At 38.3% G+C, this 21,700-nt stretch overlaps 1 protein-coding gene across 1 annotated transcript; it reads left to right on the top strand.

The window, feature by feature from the left end:
* Nucleotides 1–4: 4 nt before the first annotated feature.
* Nucleotides 5–21,631, top strand: FBXO7 (F-box protein 7). The gene is made up of 9 exons (XM_014535977.1): nt 5–43; nt 3,207–3,349; nt 7,722–7,949; nt 9,795–9,936; nt 12,415–12,498; nt 16,234–16,329; nt 17,601–17,777; nt 19,697–19,734; nt 20,953–21,631. The coding sequence occupies exons 1-9, from the start codon at nt 7–9 to the stop codon at nt 21,343–21,345; spliced, it is 1,338 nt and encodes a 445-aa protein (XP_014391463.1). The 5' UTR covers nt 5–6; the 3' UTR covers nt 21,346–21,631.
* Nucleotides 21,632–21,700: the final 69 nt, after the last annotated feature.

Genomic DNA, 21,700 nt, shown 5'->3' with positions numbered 1-21,700 from the left:
GAGGACATGGCCGGGCGTCCGGGGGGCTCCGTCCCCTTCCAGGGTGAGCTGTCGCTTCCGTTTTTCCAGTAAACGAACCGGGGGATAGGCCGGCGGCGCGCAGAGTTCCCCCGCCCTTGAAGACGTCAAGTTGGAAATTACGGGTTTGGTTTGGGTTAAAACTTATCAGGCCCCTAGGGATGTAACTTCACCCTCTCCAGCTGCCGGGGTATTTCAGTGAAAAAGTTCGGAAAGTACTAGAAGGAGTTAGCAGTCGGCCCCGCCTCCGAGGCCACCTGCACCTTGTTGAGCTGCACTGAGGCTGCAATAATCGGAAGGCTTCACTGGGTGTTTTCTACATGCGGGCGCCGCAGTGAGCGCCCTGCAAAGTTTTTATTTATTTAAAAATTGATTTTAGGGACAGAAAAACATCGAGTTGTTGTTTCACGTATGTGTACATTCATGGGTTGATTCTTGTATGTGTCCTGACTGGGGATTGAACCTGCAACCTTGGCCTTTGGGGAGGACTCGCCAACCAACGGAGCTACCCGGCCAGGGACCGCTGCAAAGTTTTGCGAAGTGCAGCGTGTCCGGGTGTTTCAAATAATCCTATTTTCCTGGGCGAGATGTTGCTTTTTTGCTAAAACGAAGGTACGCGTGGGCCTTAAGATGACTCTGGAGGCTTACCGTTGGGGGCAGTGACGTTGAGAAGGAAAGGATCAAAGTCTGTTGTTTACGGGGCTGCAGATGCGGCAGCTTAGTTTCCACTGAGGGTATCTTTTGGGGACAATAATCTGGGAATAGAGGGATATAAGGGTGATCCTCTTCAAATTTGGAATTTTGTGCTAAGAAAAAAAAAAGTTCGCTGGGGCTTTTTAGAGGAATTCTTTAAAAGAAAACCTTTCTGTTAATTAAGTGGCTCCTTTTGCAAACTTCCATTTTATTTGTGGGGAATTCAGAAAAATGAGACCATATTATGAACTACTCACCCTTCCATTTTTCAGGTTAAAAGTAGGCCTGATTTTTTTCCAAATTAAGACAAAAATAGAAAATGAGGTATTGACATAACTCCCTTTAAACATACTAAGTGACATGCCTATTGTAATTTCTTGGTGTTAAACCTAAGAGTTTTGCATGCGGACTTCATTACCCCACCACAGATTTTCAAAATTAACCTCTCTTTTTAAGGTATTTTCATGTGTGTATTATTATTATTTTTATTATTTTAATTAGGAGGGGCGGTCTTAAACGGATGTGCAACACACTGTGACTCCTTGTTTACCCAAGAGCCCAAGTTAGTTTCTCTTTCAAGTTTGTTTTCATAGTAGAGGCTGGTTAACTGGAAGGACTGTAGCTTCTGGATATATGTTCATTTTATAAAAGGCAGTTTTAAAATTTGTCCATATGACATTATTATTTTTTAAAATGTCTTTGCTGAGTAAGTGGATCTGGAGTTGCCATAAAACATTTTTTAAAAGGCCTGAAGTTTCTAGGAGGGGAATTCCTAATGAGCTTAAAAGGTCATCAGGAGTAGTTTCTAAAACTTCAGTAATTTCTCAACCAAAGACACTCTAATTGGTAAGAAGAAACGTGAAAGGAAAAACAATGAATTATTTCAAGCACTTTTGAAAATGCAGCATTGTGAGAAAGAATAAACAGCATGATTTTTCAAAGGACTTCATCCTTTGACTTCAAGAAGTTAACGAAGTCAGCATTGCTGTGTGTAGATGTCTTATAAAATGTTCTGCAATTGTTAATTATTGCTTTCCACTACATGGTGAAATGATGGTTATTCTTTCAGGTCAGATACTCTGTGATACAGAAATGGCGGGGGGGGGGTTCATTGCTTTAGGATAATTTGAGCTCTGAGCTTATTTACCAGTGAGTTTTTGGATTTGTGCTGTCTTCCCTGTACAAGACATCATAGCTGGTCATCAGAAAGAAGAGAACTTACACTTACCAGTAGGAGGAATGAATTTGTATTCAGTCATCTACATATACTCATCCAACTTTTTGTGATTACGAATATTCATTTAGGACATGGGTTTAGTATTTTGGAACCAACATAAGCTAACTGTCCTGTAAGGGCATTGAATGGGTAGCCTTATTTCAGTCTCATCCAATGTTGGTTGCATTTATTCCACAAATACTTTTATTTGCCACGTGCTGCAGATACAGTTTTGAACTAGACAGACAAGATACCTGATCTTATGAAACTTAACTTCTAATGTAGGGGTTTGGAAAGAGAGACAACATATAAACAAGTATATTTTCAAATAGCGGAGTTACAATAAAAATAAACATGAGAATGAAATCAAGTGATGGAGATTGGTGGAAGGCATCTCTGAAGAGGTGACTTCTGAGTTGAGACCTGAATGATGGGAGTCAGTTGAGCTGGAAGAGCAAATGCAGAGGCTCAAAGTCTGCAATGAAGTAGATTTGTTTTGAGGACAGATAGAAAGCTCATGTGAATAGAGAACAGTCTGTGAGAGGAAGGATGGCACAAGGTGGGTGAGGTAGAGAAGCAGGTCGGGATCAACTCTTGGGCTTGGAGGCCATGTTAAGGACTCTGTTCCAAGTTCAATAGAAACCACTGGAGGATTTTCAGCAGAGGAATGCTATAATTTACATTTTAAAAAGACTATATTTCGTTGAATCTCAGTTGAATTCACTCTTAAGACATTGTTTTATGTAGCACTAAAGGAAAAAATGCTGTCTGTTAAGCTGTGATATGTCATAGATTTTAAGAAGCATCCTTATTTCAAAGATCAAAATATAAAAAAAGTATGTGCCTTAGAATTGATGAAAACATGGATTAATGATAGATAATTACTGTATCCTATCCCACAGGCTAGAATTGTTGCCATTAGAAATCTGTAACCTAGGCATTTGGTGATAAGAACAAATAATTTGGTTGTTTTTCCAAACTTTGGCTTCCTTCTTATTTTTGTTTCGTTTTCATTATTTAGTTCGTCTAGGGTCAGACCATGTATCTTATATATGTTCCAAATATATTATTGTTGAGGATAGTGGTAACAGGTAGCTCTTACCATCCTTATCCATCTTTTTTGGCAGTTCTGATACCCGGTTTGCAATTACATTGAACAACAAGGATGCCCTCACTGGAGATGAAGAGACCTTGGCTTCATATGGGATTGTTTCTGGGGACTTGATATGTTTGATTCTTGAAGATGCCATTCCAGCACCTAACTTACCTTCATCCACAGATTCAGAGCATTCCTCACTCCAGAATAATGACCAACCCTCTTTGGCCACCCCCTCCAGTCAGTCCAGCATACAGGATGAACAACGGACTGATTCATTCCAAGGAGAGGCAGCCCAATCCGATGTCTGGAATGATGGCAGTATGGTGGGTATTACTGTTCAGACAGAAAATGGGTAGTTGACAAATCATACTTGATTGAATTCTGAGCCAGTCAGGATCATTATCATTAGTAGACTGCAGATTATATTCTTATAGAAAACATTTTTGAAACTGCTAAATGTCTGGATTAATATTGGGCATTCTGAAGAACCCAGTTTTTACCTATTTATTTTGTTCAGATATTCATTCACCCCTTCAGATAAATTACCCCTTGGCTTCTATCGCTGCCTTTAACTATTTGTATGCCATAAGTGTCTATAGATGCATGTCTATAAAAGTGGCGGACCTTTTTTAATTCAAGATATCATGGCAGTTAACTGGTTAAGCTTATGTTCCCAGCTTTGCTTCTCTGGTCTACTCCACTTGTTAAGGCTATACATAGTCCAGTTATTTCCAAATGATTTGCTGGACATTTATACCTGGGTGTTAAAAATTGTCACCTCAAAAAATATTGTTACCTCATATTCTCTATGCCAACATAAATTTGAAAATATGTGCACTGATGTTCTTTTGTTTGTCATTGGTACTACTGTTTTCCTGACCTTAAAACCTTGGAGTGATTTTGACTCCTCATACCCAACCCCTTAACAAGCCCTGTCAGTGTTTCCTTTCCATTTCAGGCTTTCATGTCTGTTCTTCAGTGCACTTTCTAGGTTCATTTTCTTTCTACAGCTTTTTGGTTATATTGTTCCCTTGCTCTTAATTACTCTGTCACAGATATTCCCGTGCTCCTACTTTTGAATTGAAAAAGACCACATATCTCTAGTTCAACCCTGTCATGGTGCAGAGGAGGAAAATGTCTCTCCCCCTGTACCAGTTTTTAAGGCTTTCTGAGAAGTTGCCCCACATCCTTTACAGGGCTGGTTTCTGTTCTTCCCTCCTGTAAACTGCCATCTCCTGTCAGACCAGACTCCTTATTTTCCCTCTACCAGCCAACACACTCAACATGTGCACACATACACACTACCTAATGACTGCTTCACACCTTTGCTCTTGCTGCTCACCCAGCCTGTAATTCACTACCTCTCCTCTCCCTCCTGTCTGTATCTCTACCTGTCTTAAGGCCCTGCCAAACATAATACTTTTCTTTAATTTATCTTTATTATCTCTATTGCCTTGGAAACACCTCATTTTTTATCCTGCCTTTTGATTTCTTGTAAGTCTCAAGTGATAATTTTTATTACTTTATTAATAATATATATGTAAGCTTGTTAATGGTTTTGTCTATGTACTTATCTCTTCAACTTAATTTTTTTCGTTGGCCTTAAACATTTATAATTATTCATTGTGCCTAGCGTGTCTTTCAGTATATACATATACTAAAAAATACTTTTTAACAGGTTTGTAAATTATGAAAAGCATTTATGTTCAGATTTTTAGTAATAGTATCCAGAGAGATTAAGCAAGTTAAAAAAAGCTTTTATAAAGCTTAATGTACCTACTTTTATGTGTTGTTTTTTTTTTAGAAATTATTATGTAATTTTGTGTTTTTGTTTCATAGAGGTAATCTAGGGAATGAGTAAGAATATTCAGTCACGTATTTACATTTCTGAATCATTTTTGCTGATAGACCCCTTCAGAGATTCTGGTGGAAGGGCCCATTCCCTTTACTCTGTGTACTATTAAAATTGTCCAGTAAAATGGAACTTTTCATAGTATATGTAATAGTTACTTTACTAGTTTTCTTTTGGAAACTTTTGAGAAATTAATATTACCTCAAGTTAGTAATTTAAGTTCCAAAAGCAAGCTGTTTTGTGCTCTAAGACTTGTATAGGACGACTGTAAAACCTTCGTGTGGAAACAGCTTGAAATCTCATAAATAATGCATTAAGTACTTGAAAAAGTAGGGTCTGCTAATTAAATGTAGGACGAAGCATTAGAAAATGAAAATAGGAAAATTTTACTCTTGCAGTTAAGTGTAAATTAATTTTCTTAGATGCCGTTATATTTGGGAACTCATTTAGTACCTGTTGATTCTTTAATGGGAAACAGATAACTGGGTAAAGACCCTAATGTTAGCTATAAGCTGCATTTTAGTCACTTGTTCCAGTCATTTGTAAATGACATATGATACTAGTAAATGATCTGTTCAGAGAGGTGGTGCTGAACATTTTTTTTTCACTTCCCCATGCGTGAAGAATAAGATAAATATTCTCATCATATCAGAATGGCTCAGTGAATGCCAGTGGTTCTCATGGAGTGGCAGTAAGGTTTGATAAGTTCACCAGGGGATTCTGATATCTTCCTCTTATGTCATTATCAGTTTAGGGCAACCTTTTCAATATTTTTTTCACATATATTCTCCCATGCAACTGTCAGTAAGTAGTTAATGGCCCAAAGTTAGGCATAATCCTATATAATAAAAGACCTAATATGCTAATTAGACTGAACAGCAGAATGACCGTCCAGATGACCTTCCAAATGACCTTCTGGACAAAGCTGGGGCTGTGAGGGCCAGCTGAGGCTGCTAGGGGCTGTGAGGGCCGGCCGAGGCAGCCTGGGCTGCGAGGGCCAAGCCCCTTGCACGAATTCTGTGCATCAGGCCTCTAGTAGATAAGAAGTAAAGAACCTGTACGTTTTATAATTTAGTTAGATGTTAAGTGGTTTTAATAAGTAATTTCTGTTTGTTCAAAATATGATAGAGCCTCCTTTTTTTTTATTGTCTAAAATTTTACATATGTCTCCTTTTTCCCCACTTGACTGCCCCCCCCCCCCTTCCCCCCCCCCCCCGCAAGCCCCCACTGCCCCAGTGTCTGTGTCCATTGGAACCTCCTTTTTTAGGTAGTGTGAGTTGTCATTGCCCTCTAGGTTTTAACAAGTGAATTTGGATGTTTTTCATAAGCCACCAGGGATTTTAGAATAGCCTCATGCTCCTTGACATTCTCCCACCCTTGGACTCATAGTATGTAATTTTAATTTCCTCTGCCCCTTCTTTAATGGAAACATGAACTGAAAAAGAAGAAACATGTGCTTTGCATTAGGAGTTGAGCACAAGCCTAGAAAACCAACTTTGTGAGCAAAGTTAACATAGGTAACGTAGTCTTATTGAAGCAGCATATTATGTTTAAAAGCCATGAACTGGGAATCTGGTGAGCTTGTTCACTTCAAAGTTTTATTAGTTGCTAACCTTGATTGTAATTTAATATGAGTCACAATTACAGCATGTATAAAAAGGTGACATCATTTGTCATGCCTATTTTATAGCATTTTTGCATGTTGCAAATGAGAAAACACTGAAAACAAAAACATTATGAATTGTAAGATATCCTTCATCATTTACTGAGTGTCTACTATGTGTTAGGTACTGTACTGGGGTTATACAAATAGGTGACATGTAGTTTGTTCATTTCTAAGTTTGTGGTCATGGTAGGATGTAGATGAGTAATTAGAAAATTTCAATACTGTGTGATGAAGTGGAGTAATAAAGCCTTTGCAAATCAGAGGGTAGTCGGTGTCACTTCTGTTGAAGAGGTGGAGACTGGCAGAAAGTGAACTTGATACAGAGTCAGGGATCAGGTGACGAAAGGCCTTGTATGCTAAGGAGTTTAGGAGTTTGGACTTTATTTGTAGGCCTGCATTTCTCAGCATGTCCTCTATGAAAGACTTGTTTCATGAGATGATAAGTAAGTGAGGAAGGAGGATAGCTGAGCGTTGAGGAAGGAGGATAGCCTTTCTTGGTTATGCGCTCATTATTATGGGACTTCTCAGAGCTTTGTAATGCCACAGCATACTTGGTGAATATGGAGGGAAGGTTAGGTAGCAATAGCATGTAGCATTTTCCAACTTATTTTATTGTCAACCTCTTTCTTTCCTAAGAACATCTAGGGTCACATTTCAAGGCACAATTTAGGGAAATGCTGCTGTCTACATTGGGGAAATACTGACAGGGTTTAAGTTGGGACATAGGACATAATTGGAGTCTTAATTGTCAGAAAACTGGCAGCAGTGGGTGGAATGTATGGAAGATAAAAAAGTGGAGTCAGGTGTATTGGGGAGGCTGTTGCTGGAAGTCAGGAGATAAATGAGTGTGAACTACTGTTGGAGTAGGAAGGGGCAGATTTGAGAGATACTTAGGAGATAGATTCAGTGGAACTTTGAAGTATGATCAGATTGGGATGGGGTTTAGTAACGTAGACTGAGAAATCTAGGAAGATTTCCAGGTTAATGGAGATAAGGAATTTGGAATGGAGGAGTAGATTGCAGGCTCATTTATGTAGGAGGGCTTGCTTTAATGTGTCCCATTTCTGAACCCAATAATGTGCTTTGACTTTGAGCACTAATCTCAGTTCACTTTAGGATACAAAATATCATGTATAAAAGTCTATTTAATGAATTCATTGTTTGTTATCCTTTTCAGCCAGGGCCTAGTCAAAATGTTGAAGCTGAGTCAATTGAAGATATTGTGGATATGGATGAAGACACAGGTTTCTACCCCTCAGAACCAATGCTCTGCAGTGAATCAGAGGAAGGGCAAGTGCCCCATTCATTAGAGACCCTGTATCAGTCAGCTGACTGTTCTAGTCCCAGTGATGCCTTGATAGTATGCATTCATCTTCTCATGTTGGAGTCGGGTTACATACCTCAGGTAAGATGACAAGAGAAGACAAGCATCTTGTTAGGGTCTACATTTCTATTAGGAAAGGAGGTGTATCAGTAAATATCCCTAGATTTTTGTGTTGTGTATTCTAGATTTCTTTATTAAATGTGGTTGTATATTAAATATAATATGCTGAACACAGTGATAGGCATACAGTAGGCAAGCAGTAAGTATTCTCTTTTCTTTTTTTCTTCATTTGTTTTATCAGTTTTTAATTAATATTATAAAAGTGATGGCAACTTGGGTTAAAAGAACCACAAGATTACAGTATGTAGGATAATATGTAGATAAAATGTGTTCAGTGAGTGTGGATTGGGTGTGACTAGACAGATGATGACACACTAGGTTTTTTATATTAATGGCTCTATGAATTGCCAATAATTTAATAAGATTCAGTTAGGAAGAGGACATTGTTCTTATGCTGTAGTTGCTTGCATTCATTCATTCATTCTCCATTGTCAGGTGCAGTGCTTTGTCTCTGCTCCCAGGTTGCTTATAGTTCAAGAGTGAGAGAGACAAGTATACAAAACATTGTACTGTATTGGTTAAATTCTAGGAGAGACTTAGCCATAGATAGGATGCCAGAGATTCACAGAGAACATTTAGAGTAGAGTTTCTTAAACTTTAATGTGCACAGAATACCTGAGGATCTTATTAAAATGCAGATTCTAATTTAATAAGTCTAAGGTGGAGCCTGAGATTCTGCATAGTCTCACACAATAGCGATGCCACAACTGGTGGTATTATGAGTAACAGTAATTCAGTGATCACTGAACACCTGCACCATGCCATGCACTGAGCCAGGAATCAGGATATAAAGATAGTCCTTTTCAGGAGTCCACAAGTATGGGAGATAAATAAAATGAAAATTATAATATATTATGATAAATAACACTAGAGAAGTACATAACAATAGAAATATGAACTGAATGTTAGTGGATAAAAGAAAGAGAATGACAAACATGATTTTTTCTTGTTATCCTCACCCAAGGATATGTTTTTATTGATTTTAGAGAGGAAGGGGGAGAGAGAGAGAGAGAGAGAGAGAGAGAGAGAGAGAGAAAACATTGATGTGAGAGAGAACTATCAATTGGTTGCCTCCCATATTTGCCCCGACCAGCATCCTAGTTATGTGCTGCGACTGGGAATCAGACTCACAACCTTTTGGTGTTTGGGACGAAGCTCCCACCAAGTGAGCCATGGCCAGGGCAGGATTTAAAAAAAAAAATTATTGGGGTGACATTGGTTAATAGGTTTCAAGTGTACATTACTGTATATTGCATTGTGTGCCCACCACCCAAAGTCAGTCATCTTCCATCACCATATATTTGGCCTCCTTTACTCTCTACCACTCCTCCACCTCCTTCCTTTTGGTAGACACCATACTGTTATCTGTCTGTGTCTCTGAGTTTCAGTTTTATATCCCACATATGAGTGAAATCATGTAATTCTTAGCTTTTTCTGACTGACTTCGCTTAGCATGTATATATATATATATTTTATTTTAAAAGGGATTTCCAAAGAAAGTGATATTTGAGTTGGGTTCTTGAATAATGACCTTGGTAAGCAGAGAAGTGAGTCTTTGAAGAGAGAAATTAACTCCATCTCTGATATTATTTTATCTATTTGAACAAAAATTTTGATGGAGGATAATATATGGAAACTTTTTTTCTATCAAAATTTTATTCATAGCAATGTTAATGATTTGACAAATTTTATTAAGGGGATTGTAAGGAATGCTTATTTCTAGACAAGTTAGGGACTTCCTGGATGGTTAATCTTTTTGAGAGTAATACATTTCTATATTTGTTTCCCTTTAATTTCCTTCCCCAGGGGACTGAAACCAAAGCTATTTCCATGCCAGAGAACTGGAAATCGGGAGGAGTGTATAAGCTGCAGTACACGCATCCTCTCTGCGAGGGCGGCTTTGCTGCTCTCACCTGTGTGCCTTTGGGAACCCTAGTCGTCATAAATGGTAATTGGATGGCATAGTTGCAGTCATTAGTTTACGATTACTGACATGTTTCTCTCCAAATGTTTTATAGCCAGTTCATTAATTGCCCATTATGATATAGTTATGAGTCTTTTTTCAATTTTGTTTAATCCCTGTACCACTGATAACATGAGTCTGAAAGGTTATAGAATTATGGGTTGGCCCTACCAGTGTGGCTCAGTGGTTGAGCATCAACCTATGAACGAGGAGGTCAGGGTTCAGTCTCCAGTGTGGGGCGTGTAGGAGACAGCCAATCAATGATTCTCTCATCATTGATATTTCTCTCTCTCCCTCTCCATTCCTCTCTGAAATCAATAAGAATATATTTATATGAAAAAAGAGAATTACGGGTTGATGTTTTAGGTTAGCAGCCTTCATTCTTTGAGCAGCTCTACTCTTTTGCTGTTTTAACCTTATAATTTATTTTTTGCTCCGGTGGGAGTTGTTACAATAGGAGTGAGATGAACTCTTTGAAGAATATATGTTTCTTTATGACTATAAATGGCTTTTTTTTTTTTTTAAATCAAGGTCTCGAACTGAGAGATGGTAAGAGGCGAGATTGAGCTGGGTTCCTTTGTATTCAGTTTGGCACCACTGAACAATATATAAATGCCCACAAACACTAAGGGTTCTGAGGCTTTAATCTGTGTGTGTTTTCTCCCCCACCCTGAGAAAATTGCTCTTAATAGTTTCTTTCCTAGTTGTCTTCAGTATTAAGAAAATTACATCCCAATTTCATTTTAGCTCAGATGCCACCTACATGTCCATACCAACTATCAGTGGTGTTTGGAACAGTTTCATAATCAACATTCTGGAGATCCATTTGAGTGACTAGAATCTTGCATTTTTGTTGCATTTTGATTTTTTTAAATTAAAAATATATTTTATTGATTTTTTTACAGACAGGAAGGGAGAGGGATAGAGAGTTAGAAACATTGATGAGAGAGAAACATCGATCAGCTGCCTCCTGCACACCCCCTACTGGGGATGTGCCTGCAACCAAGATACATGCCCTTGACTGGAATCGAACCTGGGACCCTTCAGTCCGCAGGTCGACACTCTATCCACTGAGCTAAACCGGTTAGGGCTGCATTTTGATTTTTGAGGTTTATCCTCTTAAGGATAATATTGGAATGACTGCATTTTTTCTTTTTCAGCACAGCTCATCTTTGTATAGCAAAGGCAGCAGGCGCTTTGATGTGTCTTAGCTCAGTGGTTTTCAACACGTTCTGCAGCTCCTAGTTTCTGCTGAGACGAAGCAAGGAGGAGGCTTAGTAGAACTATCTCCACTTAAATCTTGAGCAGCAACATGTTTGTCTATTTCACTTATTGGGGTCCCTACAAGATTTAAAATGTGTTTTTTTTTCTGCTGAAAGACAGTTCTAGGTGCCCTTTTGTGTAATTTCTGCTATTTCCTTTTAATTACTCAATTCTTCGACATGTTACTTAAAAGTCTCAAAATTTCAGCTTTAACAGCTTTGGTGGTATTCCACATTTGTCTGGACGCGACTATCTGATGGCACGAGGACCTAGCAATGCCTTTTCAGCACTTCATGACAATTACAAATGTAACTTTTAGTTGGGTGTTCCACCCAGATCAGCAGTTGCTGCCTCCATTTAAGCATAACTTGCAAGGTGGAAGTTACCAAATGGTAAATGTGAGGTTGTAATTTTTGCCTCAGTTTATTACTAAAACTCTTTAACAACATCTGTATAATAACCTCTATTTACTAGAGTTTCAAGATACTTAAAAGAGAATAGCTGTTAAATGTCTAATGATTTCCGATATTTCGTTTATTTACCATTCTTGGCAAGTCACCTGCTTGCAGACTTGCATGGCAGACAGCCATTCCAGGCTTGATTCTTTGAAAGGAGTAGTGTGTCCTTAAATCTCTCCTTCACCAAAGACATGCTGTTCGGTGCACATGTGCATAAGCACATCACTGGCTCTTTCATAGAATGAGATGAAGTATGCCTTTGTGTATGTGAATGAAATTGAACTCTCTGGTGATGTCAAGAATATTGGTCTTTTGGGTCTAGAGAGAGGATTCATTTAATAAACAAGGGAAGACTCATTGCCAAGGGTTAAATAAAAAATAAATGGAGTTTTGGTGATACTGGTAGAAATAATGATTTTATTGTGTTTAACTGTCTTCTATTAACCTTGTTGCATATCTTCCAGTTACTAATGAGCTGCTATTGGTAATACTTTTTATATAGGTATTATATATAAAGGTGCTTACTGTAGTTTTTAAGGGGTGTTTTAGAGTGATTTTTAATTCATGCAATGGCATGTTTATACTTTGGACTTTGCTGTGAGGGAAGGATATAAGCATAGAGCAGTTTGTTTTGTATAATGTGTCCTTTGTATATTGGGGGCAAGGAAATACAGTCCCATACTGGAAAATGAAGGCAATTGATGAAGTGACGAATTTTCATCTTTCTTTTGCTTATTTACAGCTACACTAAAAATCAACAGTGAGATTAGAAGTGTGAAAAGATTGCAGCTGCTGCCAGAATCTTTTATTTGCAAAGAGGAACTAGGTAATGTAACCGTGATTTAACTTTTGGGATGACATTTTAAGAGCTTCACTTTTAAAAACCTGAAAGGTAATGTTCAAAAGACTGAGTTTCTGAATGAGATTAAAGCAAATTCAAGACCATGATGCAGAGTTTCCGTTTCCTGTTATTCTTAGGATCTTGGAATGCTGGATTATGTTTACATTGCCATTATGTAATGACACTAGTATGTAATTTTTTGCACATTATTGATGCTTCATAATTTCTGAATTAATCTTTGTGGATTTTTCTGGCATTGTGGTTAGCCAGTATGGAGAGGATCTATGTTTTGTGGGAACCATACTAGTATAATGGAACTTCATTATTGAAGATATTTGCTTAAACCTATATAAATTTGGTTGCTATTAGATGTAGATTGGACCTTTACCAGAAGTTTGCATTCTATGCATGGTTTCGTTTATGTTCTATAAAATTATTAGTAGACGCAAAGAAATTAAGTTTTTATTTTTTTAACTTAAGTCAAGGGATGAGATGTGGGTAGGTGGTTGAAGGAGAAGAGATGGGGTAGAGAGGGAAGTATCATCTTTAAGTACTGTTTTGTGCCTTTACAGATGTTATTCCATTTCATCCTCATAGTAAACTTGAGGGTTTAAAATCCAGATGGAGAGTGGTGTGGTATAGGGGGGAGATGACATTTAAAGCAGTGTCTTTTAAGGGAAGACCATGTAGATCTAGATCTTTGCTCTGAAGGCCTAACTTAGTCTTGTTAGTTCCCAGAGGAGATCAAGCCTTGAGAGACTGACGTATATGAACTAAAACTGATAGAGAAAGCAGACATCAGAATACAGTTGACCTTTGGAAAACTGGAGTTAGGGTGCTGATCCCCCATGTAGTCAAAAATACACATATAACTTTTGACTCCCCTGAAACTTAACTACAGTTGACCTTTGGTATCTAAGGGTGATTGGTTCCAACATTCCCTGCAGATACCAAAACTCACGGATGCTCAAGTCCCTTTTATAAAATGATGCAGACCAATGCATACAATTGGCCCTCTGCATCCACAGATTTCCAACTGCGGATGGAAAACACTATTTTCTATCTGCTGTTGGTTGAATCTGAGGATGCAAAACCAGGGATATGGATGGCTGATTGTGGTTTATTAAAAAAAATCTGTATATCAGTGGACCTGTGCAGTTAAAACCTGTGTTGCTCAAGGGTCAACTGTACATATTTATAATGGTCTCTGAACATACAATGTCGTAGTAGACCAGTGTTTCCTAACCTTTTTTCCCTTATCAATCCCCGAAAGAGCCATTTACACATTTTTCCCCCTAGTCATTCTCCCCCATGAAAATTTAATACCATAGATATCTGTATTTGTATACTGTGACCCTTGGGAGGGGCAAAACCAATGTAATAACTAGGACTTTATTTTTTTGCCCTCCCAAGAACCAATTTTTGCCTGTTGGAGGCAATATTGCTCCTGTTGCGAATGCATGAACTAGACTCATTAAATCTTTAAAGATGATCTTACCATTAGGGCCAGAAATTCCTTGGCTACAACACTGTATATTCACTTCTATGCTATGGGGAGTAGAAATACTCTACACTTTATAGCAGTAGAGGTTATTATGCCCATTTTATAGATCAGGAAATAGGTCTAGAGGAGGTTAAATTACTTCAAGGTCACAGAGCTAATAAATGGTGGAATTTAGGATCGGAATAGATTTGACTCCTATGCCTTTTTTTAAAAACAACTTTTATAGAAATGTAGCTCAGTTCATGTTCTTTATTTGCTTTCTGTTAAAAAGGAAATGAAGGGAAAGGAAAAAAGGAAATGAAAGGGAGGGAAAAAGTTAATACAGTTTTATTACAAGTTTATGGACTATATTAATTGAATATTTTTAATGTAGCACTTTTTATGTTAGGAATATGCTGTTCATTTGACAAGTCTTTTAAATAAATGTTTACTGTGGCTTATAGTATCCGTACATACTAGGTACTGTTATTTATCCTTTTGTTCTAAGTCCCTAATTATTTTTATTATAGATCACTGAAGGAAATTTTTTTTTTTATAGAAAATCAGTTTTCACATTAAACCAAATTTATTTTTTAAATATCTTGAAATTTGCCCTAACTGGTTTAGCTCAGTGGATAGAGCATTGGCCTGCAGACTAAAAGGTATCAAGTTCGATTCTGGTCAAGGGCATGTACCTTGGTTGCGGGCACATCCCCATAGGAGGTGTGCAGGAGGCAGCTGATCGATGTTTCTAACTCTCTCTCTTCCTTCCTCTCTGTAAAAAATCAACAAAATATATTTAAAAAATATCTTGAAATTTGATTTAAACTCAAGATTGTAATTCATGCAATAAAGATGTAGAGTTTAGCTGCATATTTGTTTTATTCATTATCAAGTTATAATGCATGTTTTATTATAGACTAGAGGCCCAGTGCATGAAATTTGTGCACTGGTAGGGTCCTTAGCGGCTGCCGCCGGGGCCTCCCTCCCTTCTCCCAGCTGGTCCTGCCCCCTAGTTCCCTGGTGAACTCCTGGAGGAACTCCCGGTTGAGGGGACAATTTGCATACTATGCTTTTATTATATAGAATAGTGAGTTGCATACATATGGACTGGGGAGGGAGCAAGCATAAACTGATTATCTACTGATAAATACTAGGCACTGTGTATGTAGCTTTAAATTTTAACCACACTTATCTGGTGCAGTGGTGATGTCTTCTTTAAACAGGTGAGCAAACAGGTACAGATCAGAAGGTTTAAGGTTATACACTTGGTAAATTTATAGCAAAACTAAAGTGGGAACTCTAGGCACAATTTGACAGTGTACATGCTGTATGTAATGTGCATGAAAATCACCTGGGGATTTTATTAAAATGCAGGTTCTGATTAAGTAGGTCTGTGGTGGGTCCTGAGATTCAATATGTAGAAACATTTCCCAGGTGATGTCAATACAGGTGATCCATGGACCACACTTTGGTAGCAGTTTAGTGGCTAATGTGAGTGCTTTGGAGCCCTACTTAGCCTTATACCCTGCTCTGCCACTTACTCTAAGACCTTGGATGGGCTCACTATATCTTGTCCTGTCTTTAAAGTGGGAATAATAGTATTTATCTCTTAGGGAGAATTGCTGATTCTAAAGAAGGCTTGAAAACTGCTTGACACAGTTGTAGTCATGTTATAAACACTGTTTTTTACTAAATCTAAGCTCCACAAGAGCAGTTCCCCATTGCATTCCCAGTGCTCAGAGCAGATTGGTAGATATCTATAATAATAAAAGCATAATATGCTAATTAGACCAGATGTTCTTCAGGACACCCTTCCGGACGAAAGCTGGGGCTGTGAGGGAAGCCTGGGTCCTGGGTGCCGGCCGGTGGCCGGAGGAAGCCTGGGTCCTGGGTACCAGAGGGAAGCCGGTGCCGGCAGTGGGGGAAGGAAGGCCTACTTTTGGCACGAATTTCGTGCACGGGCCTCTAGTTCAGTATATCTAGTGTTCCCTACCAAATTATAGCCTATGAGCTGTATAGATTGGATATAGCTCAATTCATTTGATATGGGATTTTAGCTTTCAGAGTCTCACGCTATATACTCCCTAGTCTATTGGAGATTTTGATTTATATCTATGTTGGAATTATTTGTGAAAATTTATTTACCTCTTTGATTGGTTTGGCTGAAGTAGAGGACACCATTTCAAGTTTTTCCACTTGATTTTCTATTTGATTTTTTATTTTAAATATTCTAGGGAAAAATGTAGCCAACATCTACAAAGATCTTCAGAAACTCTCTCGCCTGTTCAAAGACCAGCTGGTGTATCCTCTTCTGGCTTTTACCCGACAAGGTGAGAGATGATAAATGATCACAGGTCAAATGGCTAGAAAGAATAGTGAATTTAAAGTACTGTGCTCATGACTCTTCCCTCTTTTCTCCTCCTAGTGAAATTCTGCTCTGATTTTAAGACTAAGCTTAAATGTTAATTCCTTAAATGTTATTCACTCCCTCTTTGTAGTTCCATAGCATTTTGTACATATCTTTATTGTAGCTCTTTATTCAGTGTATAATAATTGTTGATATAATTTCTTTCCACCTAAGGTTGTGAATACTTGAAAGCAGGGAATATGTCTTACTCACTTTTGTATTCTCATGGCCTAGCACAGGGTCTGGCCCATAATACGTTCAATAACACATAAATAAATAATGTATAGCCTGTAAATTGCATCTAAGTTTTTTTTTTTTTTAAATAATATTTATTGGGGCTCTATGCTAGGTACTTTGGATATTTCACATGTGTTCTTACTTAATGCTAACAACTTTGAAGTAGCTTTTATTCTCATTTTATAGATGGTGAAACTGAATAATTCAGTGAGGTTTATATTCACTCAAGATTCTTGTATAGTCACCTTTCTCTTATTTGTGTTGTAGTAAAAAATACTTAAAAATCGCAGTGACTTGCCCTGGCCGGTGTAGCTCAGTTGGTTGGAGCATTGTCCTGTACACCAAAAGGTTCATAGGTTGACGCTCAACCACTGAGCCACACCGTCTGGGTTCTACCTCCTTTTTTTAAGCCTGCCTAATAGTAATTGCTAACACCTGAGTGCTTATTGTGTGCCAAACATTGTTCTAAGCACTCTATATGTATTAATAAATTTAATTCCCAACTTAGTGAGGTAGATAATGTTATTAACCCATTTTACAGATGAGGAAATTGAGTTAGGCAGAGTTTAAGTAACTTGTCCAAAAGCACACAGCTAATAAGTGGCAGCATTGGGAGCCAGTTATAAAAGCCAGTGAATTATCCATTTTCTGTAGTTGAGAAGAGAATTAAAAGAAGCCATTGACTAGTATCTACAAATTGTCAGAATTATTTTTTCTATCTGTATTAAACAGTATTTGTCTTTCCACTAAAACAGGGGAACAAGGAAGGGGCTTAGTAGTAGTAATCTAGTTATCCTGGGGTTAAAAATTTGTTGTAGATGTGTGTGCTTGGATAATTGAGGCCACCACCCAGTTTGTTACCTCTCTATAAAGGAACGACTTGCCTGCTTTTGTTGAATGTGTGGGGAAAGCTGGATGTTCTTTACTCAGAGACACTTGTTCTTTTTCTCCTTTTAGCACTGAACCTCCCAGATGTATTTGGGTTGGTAGTCCTTCCATTGGAGCTGAAACTACGGATCTTCCGACTTTTGGACGTTCGTTCTGTCCTGTCTTTGTCTGCAGTTTGTCGTGACCTCTTTATCGCGTCAAATGACCAACTTCTGTGGAGGTGTTTATATCTGCGGGACTTTCGAGGTGATTTCCATGATGACATGTTAACAAGAAAGGGGCTCTTTCTTACTGAGGTCTTAGTTCTTAATGATTCAGCTTGCCAGAAGTTTTTAGTTATAGGTTTTCTTTTTTAGGGTAGCAAATAATCATAACATACAGCCTATAGTAAAGAGATTCTAAGCTTCATAAACCTTTGCCTATGTCCTGAAAACTCTCCTCAAATAGCCACTTAGACTAAGTAGACCGTCAGGATAGAAAAATGGACGTGAGATAGGTTTATTCTCAATTGGCCATCCTCAGTGTCTGACTTAGAAATCCACTGCATTTCTAACTACTTCTGTGGTTGTGACCAGAGTACAAGTGGAGAGAGTCTTGCTCTGCTGTGGCAGGCGTGTTGCTGGGGAAGCTGTATTTCTGCATTGTCACATTTAAGGTGACCTGGTCATCATTGCAGCAGTGATGACAGTGGAACTTGGGGCTGGGGAGAATTCTCCAAAATGTCACAGGGTTTCCAGATACAAGGCTGGAAGCCTGAGTGTGGAACTTCTTTTCGGTCACACCATTTTACTACATATCAGTGTTTTCTTAAACTGTGGTTTGACTCTGGGTGGGTCACAAAATCAATTTAAGGGGTCATTTTACAAAAAAAAGACAGGAAAGTCAGCAGCACTTTATAAAATAGGAGTAAACTTATATTTTAGTTATATAGATACATAAATGTAAAAAAATCTTACATGTTACAGTGTAAAATAAAAAAGTTTGAATGATGGTGCTATATATGATAATGTACCACTCTAGTAAACATGTATGGGTAGGTTCCCCTTCCTCTTTTTTTTTTTTAAATTAAAAGTATCATGTAGAGTCATTTGGATTGTCAAAATTTTTTTCTTTTAAAGCTTCAAAATGTAGAAAGTGCAAATGACCTGGTTTTTCCTTGTCTTCCTTCTTGATTCCTGAGGTCCTCATTCTTTGTTTCTGCTCCTGAATCCAAAGTTTAAAATGTTATTTTGTCCCTCGAGGCAGGAAATGTCATCTCAGAAATTTAAAAAATTATAGTCAAAATGAAAAGACAAAATGACCAACATATATGGAAGATCCAACCAAAAAAAAGCAGGTTATGATAAAAATACCCATGAAAGGAACAAATACTTTTTACTTGTATATTTGAGTTCAGGTTTAAAATACAATCAGTCTCTACCTCATTTCCAGATTGTGGTCCACAAGCTCATTTGTAAGCTGAGTGTTCATATTTTTTTCTTGAATTTCCCTGTACATACAATGTTATGGGGCTGGAGCTTTTATAACTTTTTCTTCCATGCCAATGTAATAACTTCTAGAGAAGACATCACTATCTTTTATCCAAACTCGTCACTAAAAGGAGTTCTTTTCCTCATTTCATAGATTTTAAGTAAGTACATTGAAAATTACTTAGTTATGATCAAATTTCTGAGAGTCGAATCATTCAGAACATGTTTGGGAGAAAATCTAACCCAATTACGGAAGAAAACCTTACCAGCTTGACCTCCAGTAGTGACCATGAGCTGTAATACAGACACTCAGAGGTTGTCACCTGGTTTAGTGTGACATGAGATTTGGGGTCAGAAGCAGCTGACACACTAGATGGAGTTAGGGGGAGACGGTGTAGTGTGGGTCAGTTAGCACAGGAGAGAACAGCTGTGTAGCCCTCTGCATCCCTGAGGGAGTCACTGCATTGAGCCACGTAGCACAGAGCAGTGCCGGCTGCCCTCAGCCATCCAGAGAGGATCTGAGTTAGGTTCAAGAAAGTATAAATGGTAGTGTGTGTGTTAAACCAATGATGGATTCACGTTCCTTTTTCTGCTTAATGAGGATGCTTTCGTTTCCTTAGGACAGAAGCAAACTTGCTGTTTCATGCTGGATGAATGAAGCATTTTAAACCCTTACTTTTTGTTTTTCCTTTGTAGATGGTACTGTTAGAGTTCGAGACACAGATTGGAAAGAAGTAAGTGTTTGCAAATATCAAGGCTAATGTTCACAACACAGAAATAACTAGTGGATTGGTACATTATGGGCAGTTTTCACTTTTTTATGATGTAATCTGTTTTCATTAAATTTATTGCTCATTTTCAGTAAATGGAAATGTTTTCAACTTTTACTTTAAACTCAGTCCCTGTTTTCTTGTAATTACACAGGAAGTAAATTTTAACACAATGATTATTTTTCACCTTAATAAAACATTCTCCCTTCTTCTGTTTCAAAGAAGATTTTTTTAAAGTGAGTTGCTTTTGTGCTGGAATAGTGTTTAGCTGTTCTGCTAGTTAGAATAGTACATTAAGAAAATAAAAAGTTGCCAAAACCGGTTTGGCTCAGTGGATAGAGCGTCGGCCTGCGGACTGGAAGGTCCCGGGTTCGATTCCGGTCAGGGGCATGTACCTGGGTTGCGGGCACATCCCCAGTAGGAGATGTGCAGGAGGCAGCTGATGGATGTTTCTCTCTCATCGATGTTTCTGACTCTCTATCTCTCTCCCTTCCTCTCTGTAAAAAATCAATAAAATATATTAAAAAAATAAATAAATAAAAAAATAAAAAAAGAAAAGAAAAAGTGATGTTATTATATTTGCTGATGCCTACTATAAAAGACGTTGATAGGACTGAGAAAAACTTGGGAGGAAGGACTAGAGAAGAATAAAATTCAATGAAAGTATTCAAATATGTACAAAATATGTTCCATCCTCCAAAATGGGCATCTGTTTTATCTTGTTTAAATTGAGATCTATTAGGGACACAATTTAAGTGAAAAATAATAACCTCACCCCCCAACACCTTTATATTTTATGGCATGATATTTTCAACAAATATTTAACTTTGCTACTTTTAAAAAAGGCTGACTTAAGATTGCATGTTAGATTGAGCACTCTGGGTTGCAGTCTTGAAAGTACATGCGACTCAGTTATCCCTCCTTTGGATGTATTGTTGCTCCAGGTTGGCACAATTGCTCAGTTGCAGTGTGGTTCAAGACTAGAGCTCATCGGTATTGTATTCAGAGTCACTACCTGATTCGCTTACAAAGAAATGGTGAAAGTTCGTTTCTGTGCACTGGTTTTTGGTCTGCCTTGATAGTGTGGGAAAAGGAAAGGACAGATCTGTACAGTGAAAGCAGGTTGGAACTTTGGGGAGACATCCCAACCACTTACCAGATCCTGTTCTTGTTTTTCTTCAGTTGTACAAGAAGAAGCACAAACAAAGAAAAGAAGCGCAGAGAATTCGGCATATGATGTTCCTGCCACCGTCGTCACCCCACCCCAACCCATTCTACCCCAATCCCTTCCACCCCAGGCCTTTCCCTCCCAGCTCGCTCCTTCCTCCAGGAATTATTGGTGGTGAATTTGATGAAAGACTAACACTTCCCTATGTTGGGAACCCAATCAATTCACTCATCCCTGGGCCTGGGGCGGCACCCGGCCAGTTCCCTCCACTCAGACCACGTTTTGACCCAATTGGCCCACTTCCAGGACCTAACCCCATCCTGCCAGGGCGAGGTGGCCCCAACGACAGATTTCCCTTCAGACCCAACAGGGGTCGGCCAACTGATAGCCGGCTACCGTTCATGTGATTGATTCGCAGCCCCACTCTGGAGCTTGTTTGGTTTTGTTTCTTAAAACTACAGCTGTCATCTTGTCGGGTTGCTGACCTCTAGTGTTTTCTGATTGCGGCGGTGAGGAATGTACTCACACAAGCCTTTCAGTAGATGTATTTAAAGCTCCAGGGGTGGCGAGGCCCAAAGGTTACTTCATGACAAGGTTGGCCTTGGGAATAGTTGGCTACTGACTTCCCTCTAGAATGAAGGTTGTTCACCGATAATGTTCTGTACCAGATTTTTAAAAATTAAGTATAAATTACATGGCAGTCTTGACTTTTATTACAGAAAGATATGTAATAAATATTCAGAACAGCTTTACAACATTACT

Source organism: Myotis brandtii, unplaced genomic scaffold (genome assembly GCF_000412655.1).
Source record: "Myotis brandtii unplaced genomic scaffold, ASM41265v1 scaffold155, whole genome shotgun sequence".
Taxonomy (NCBI): Eukaryota; Metazoa; Chordata; class Mammalia; order Chiroptera; family Vespertilionidae; genus Myotis; species Myotis brandtii.
The sequence above is the reverse complement of the archived record's forward strand: the minus strand, read 5'-3'. Positions and strand labels throughout refer to the sequence as shown.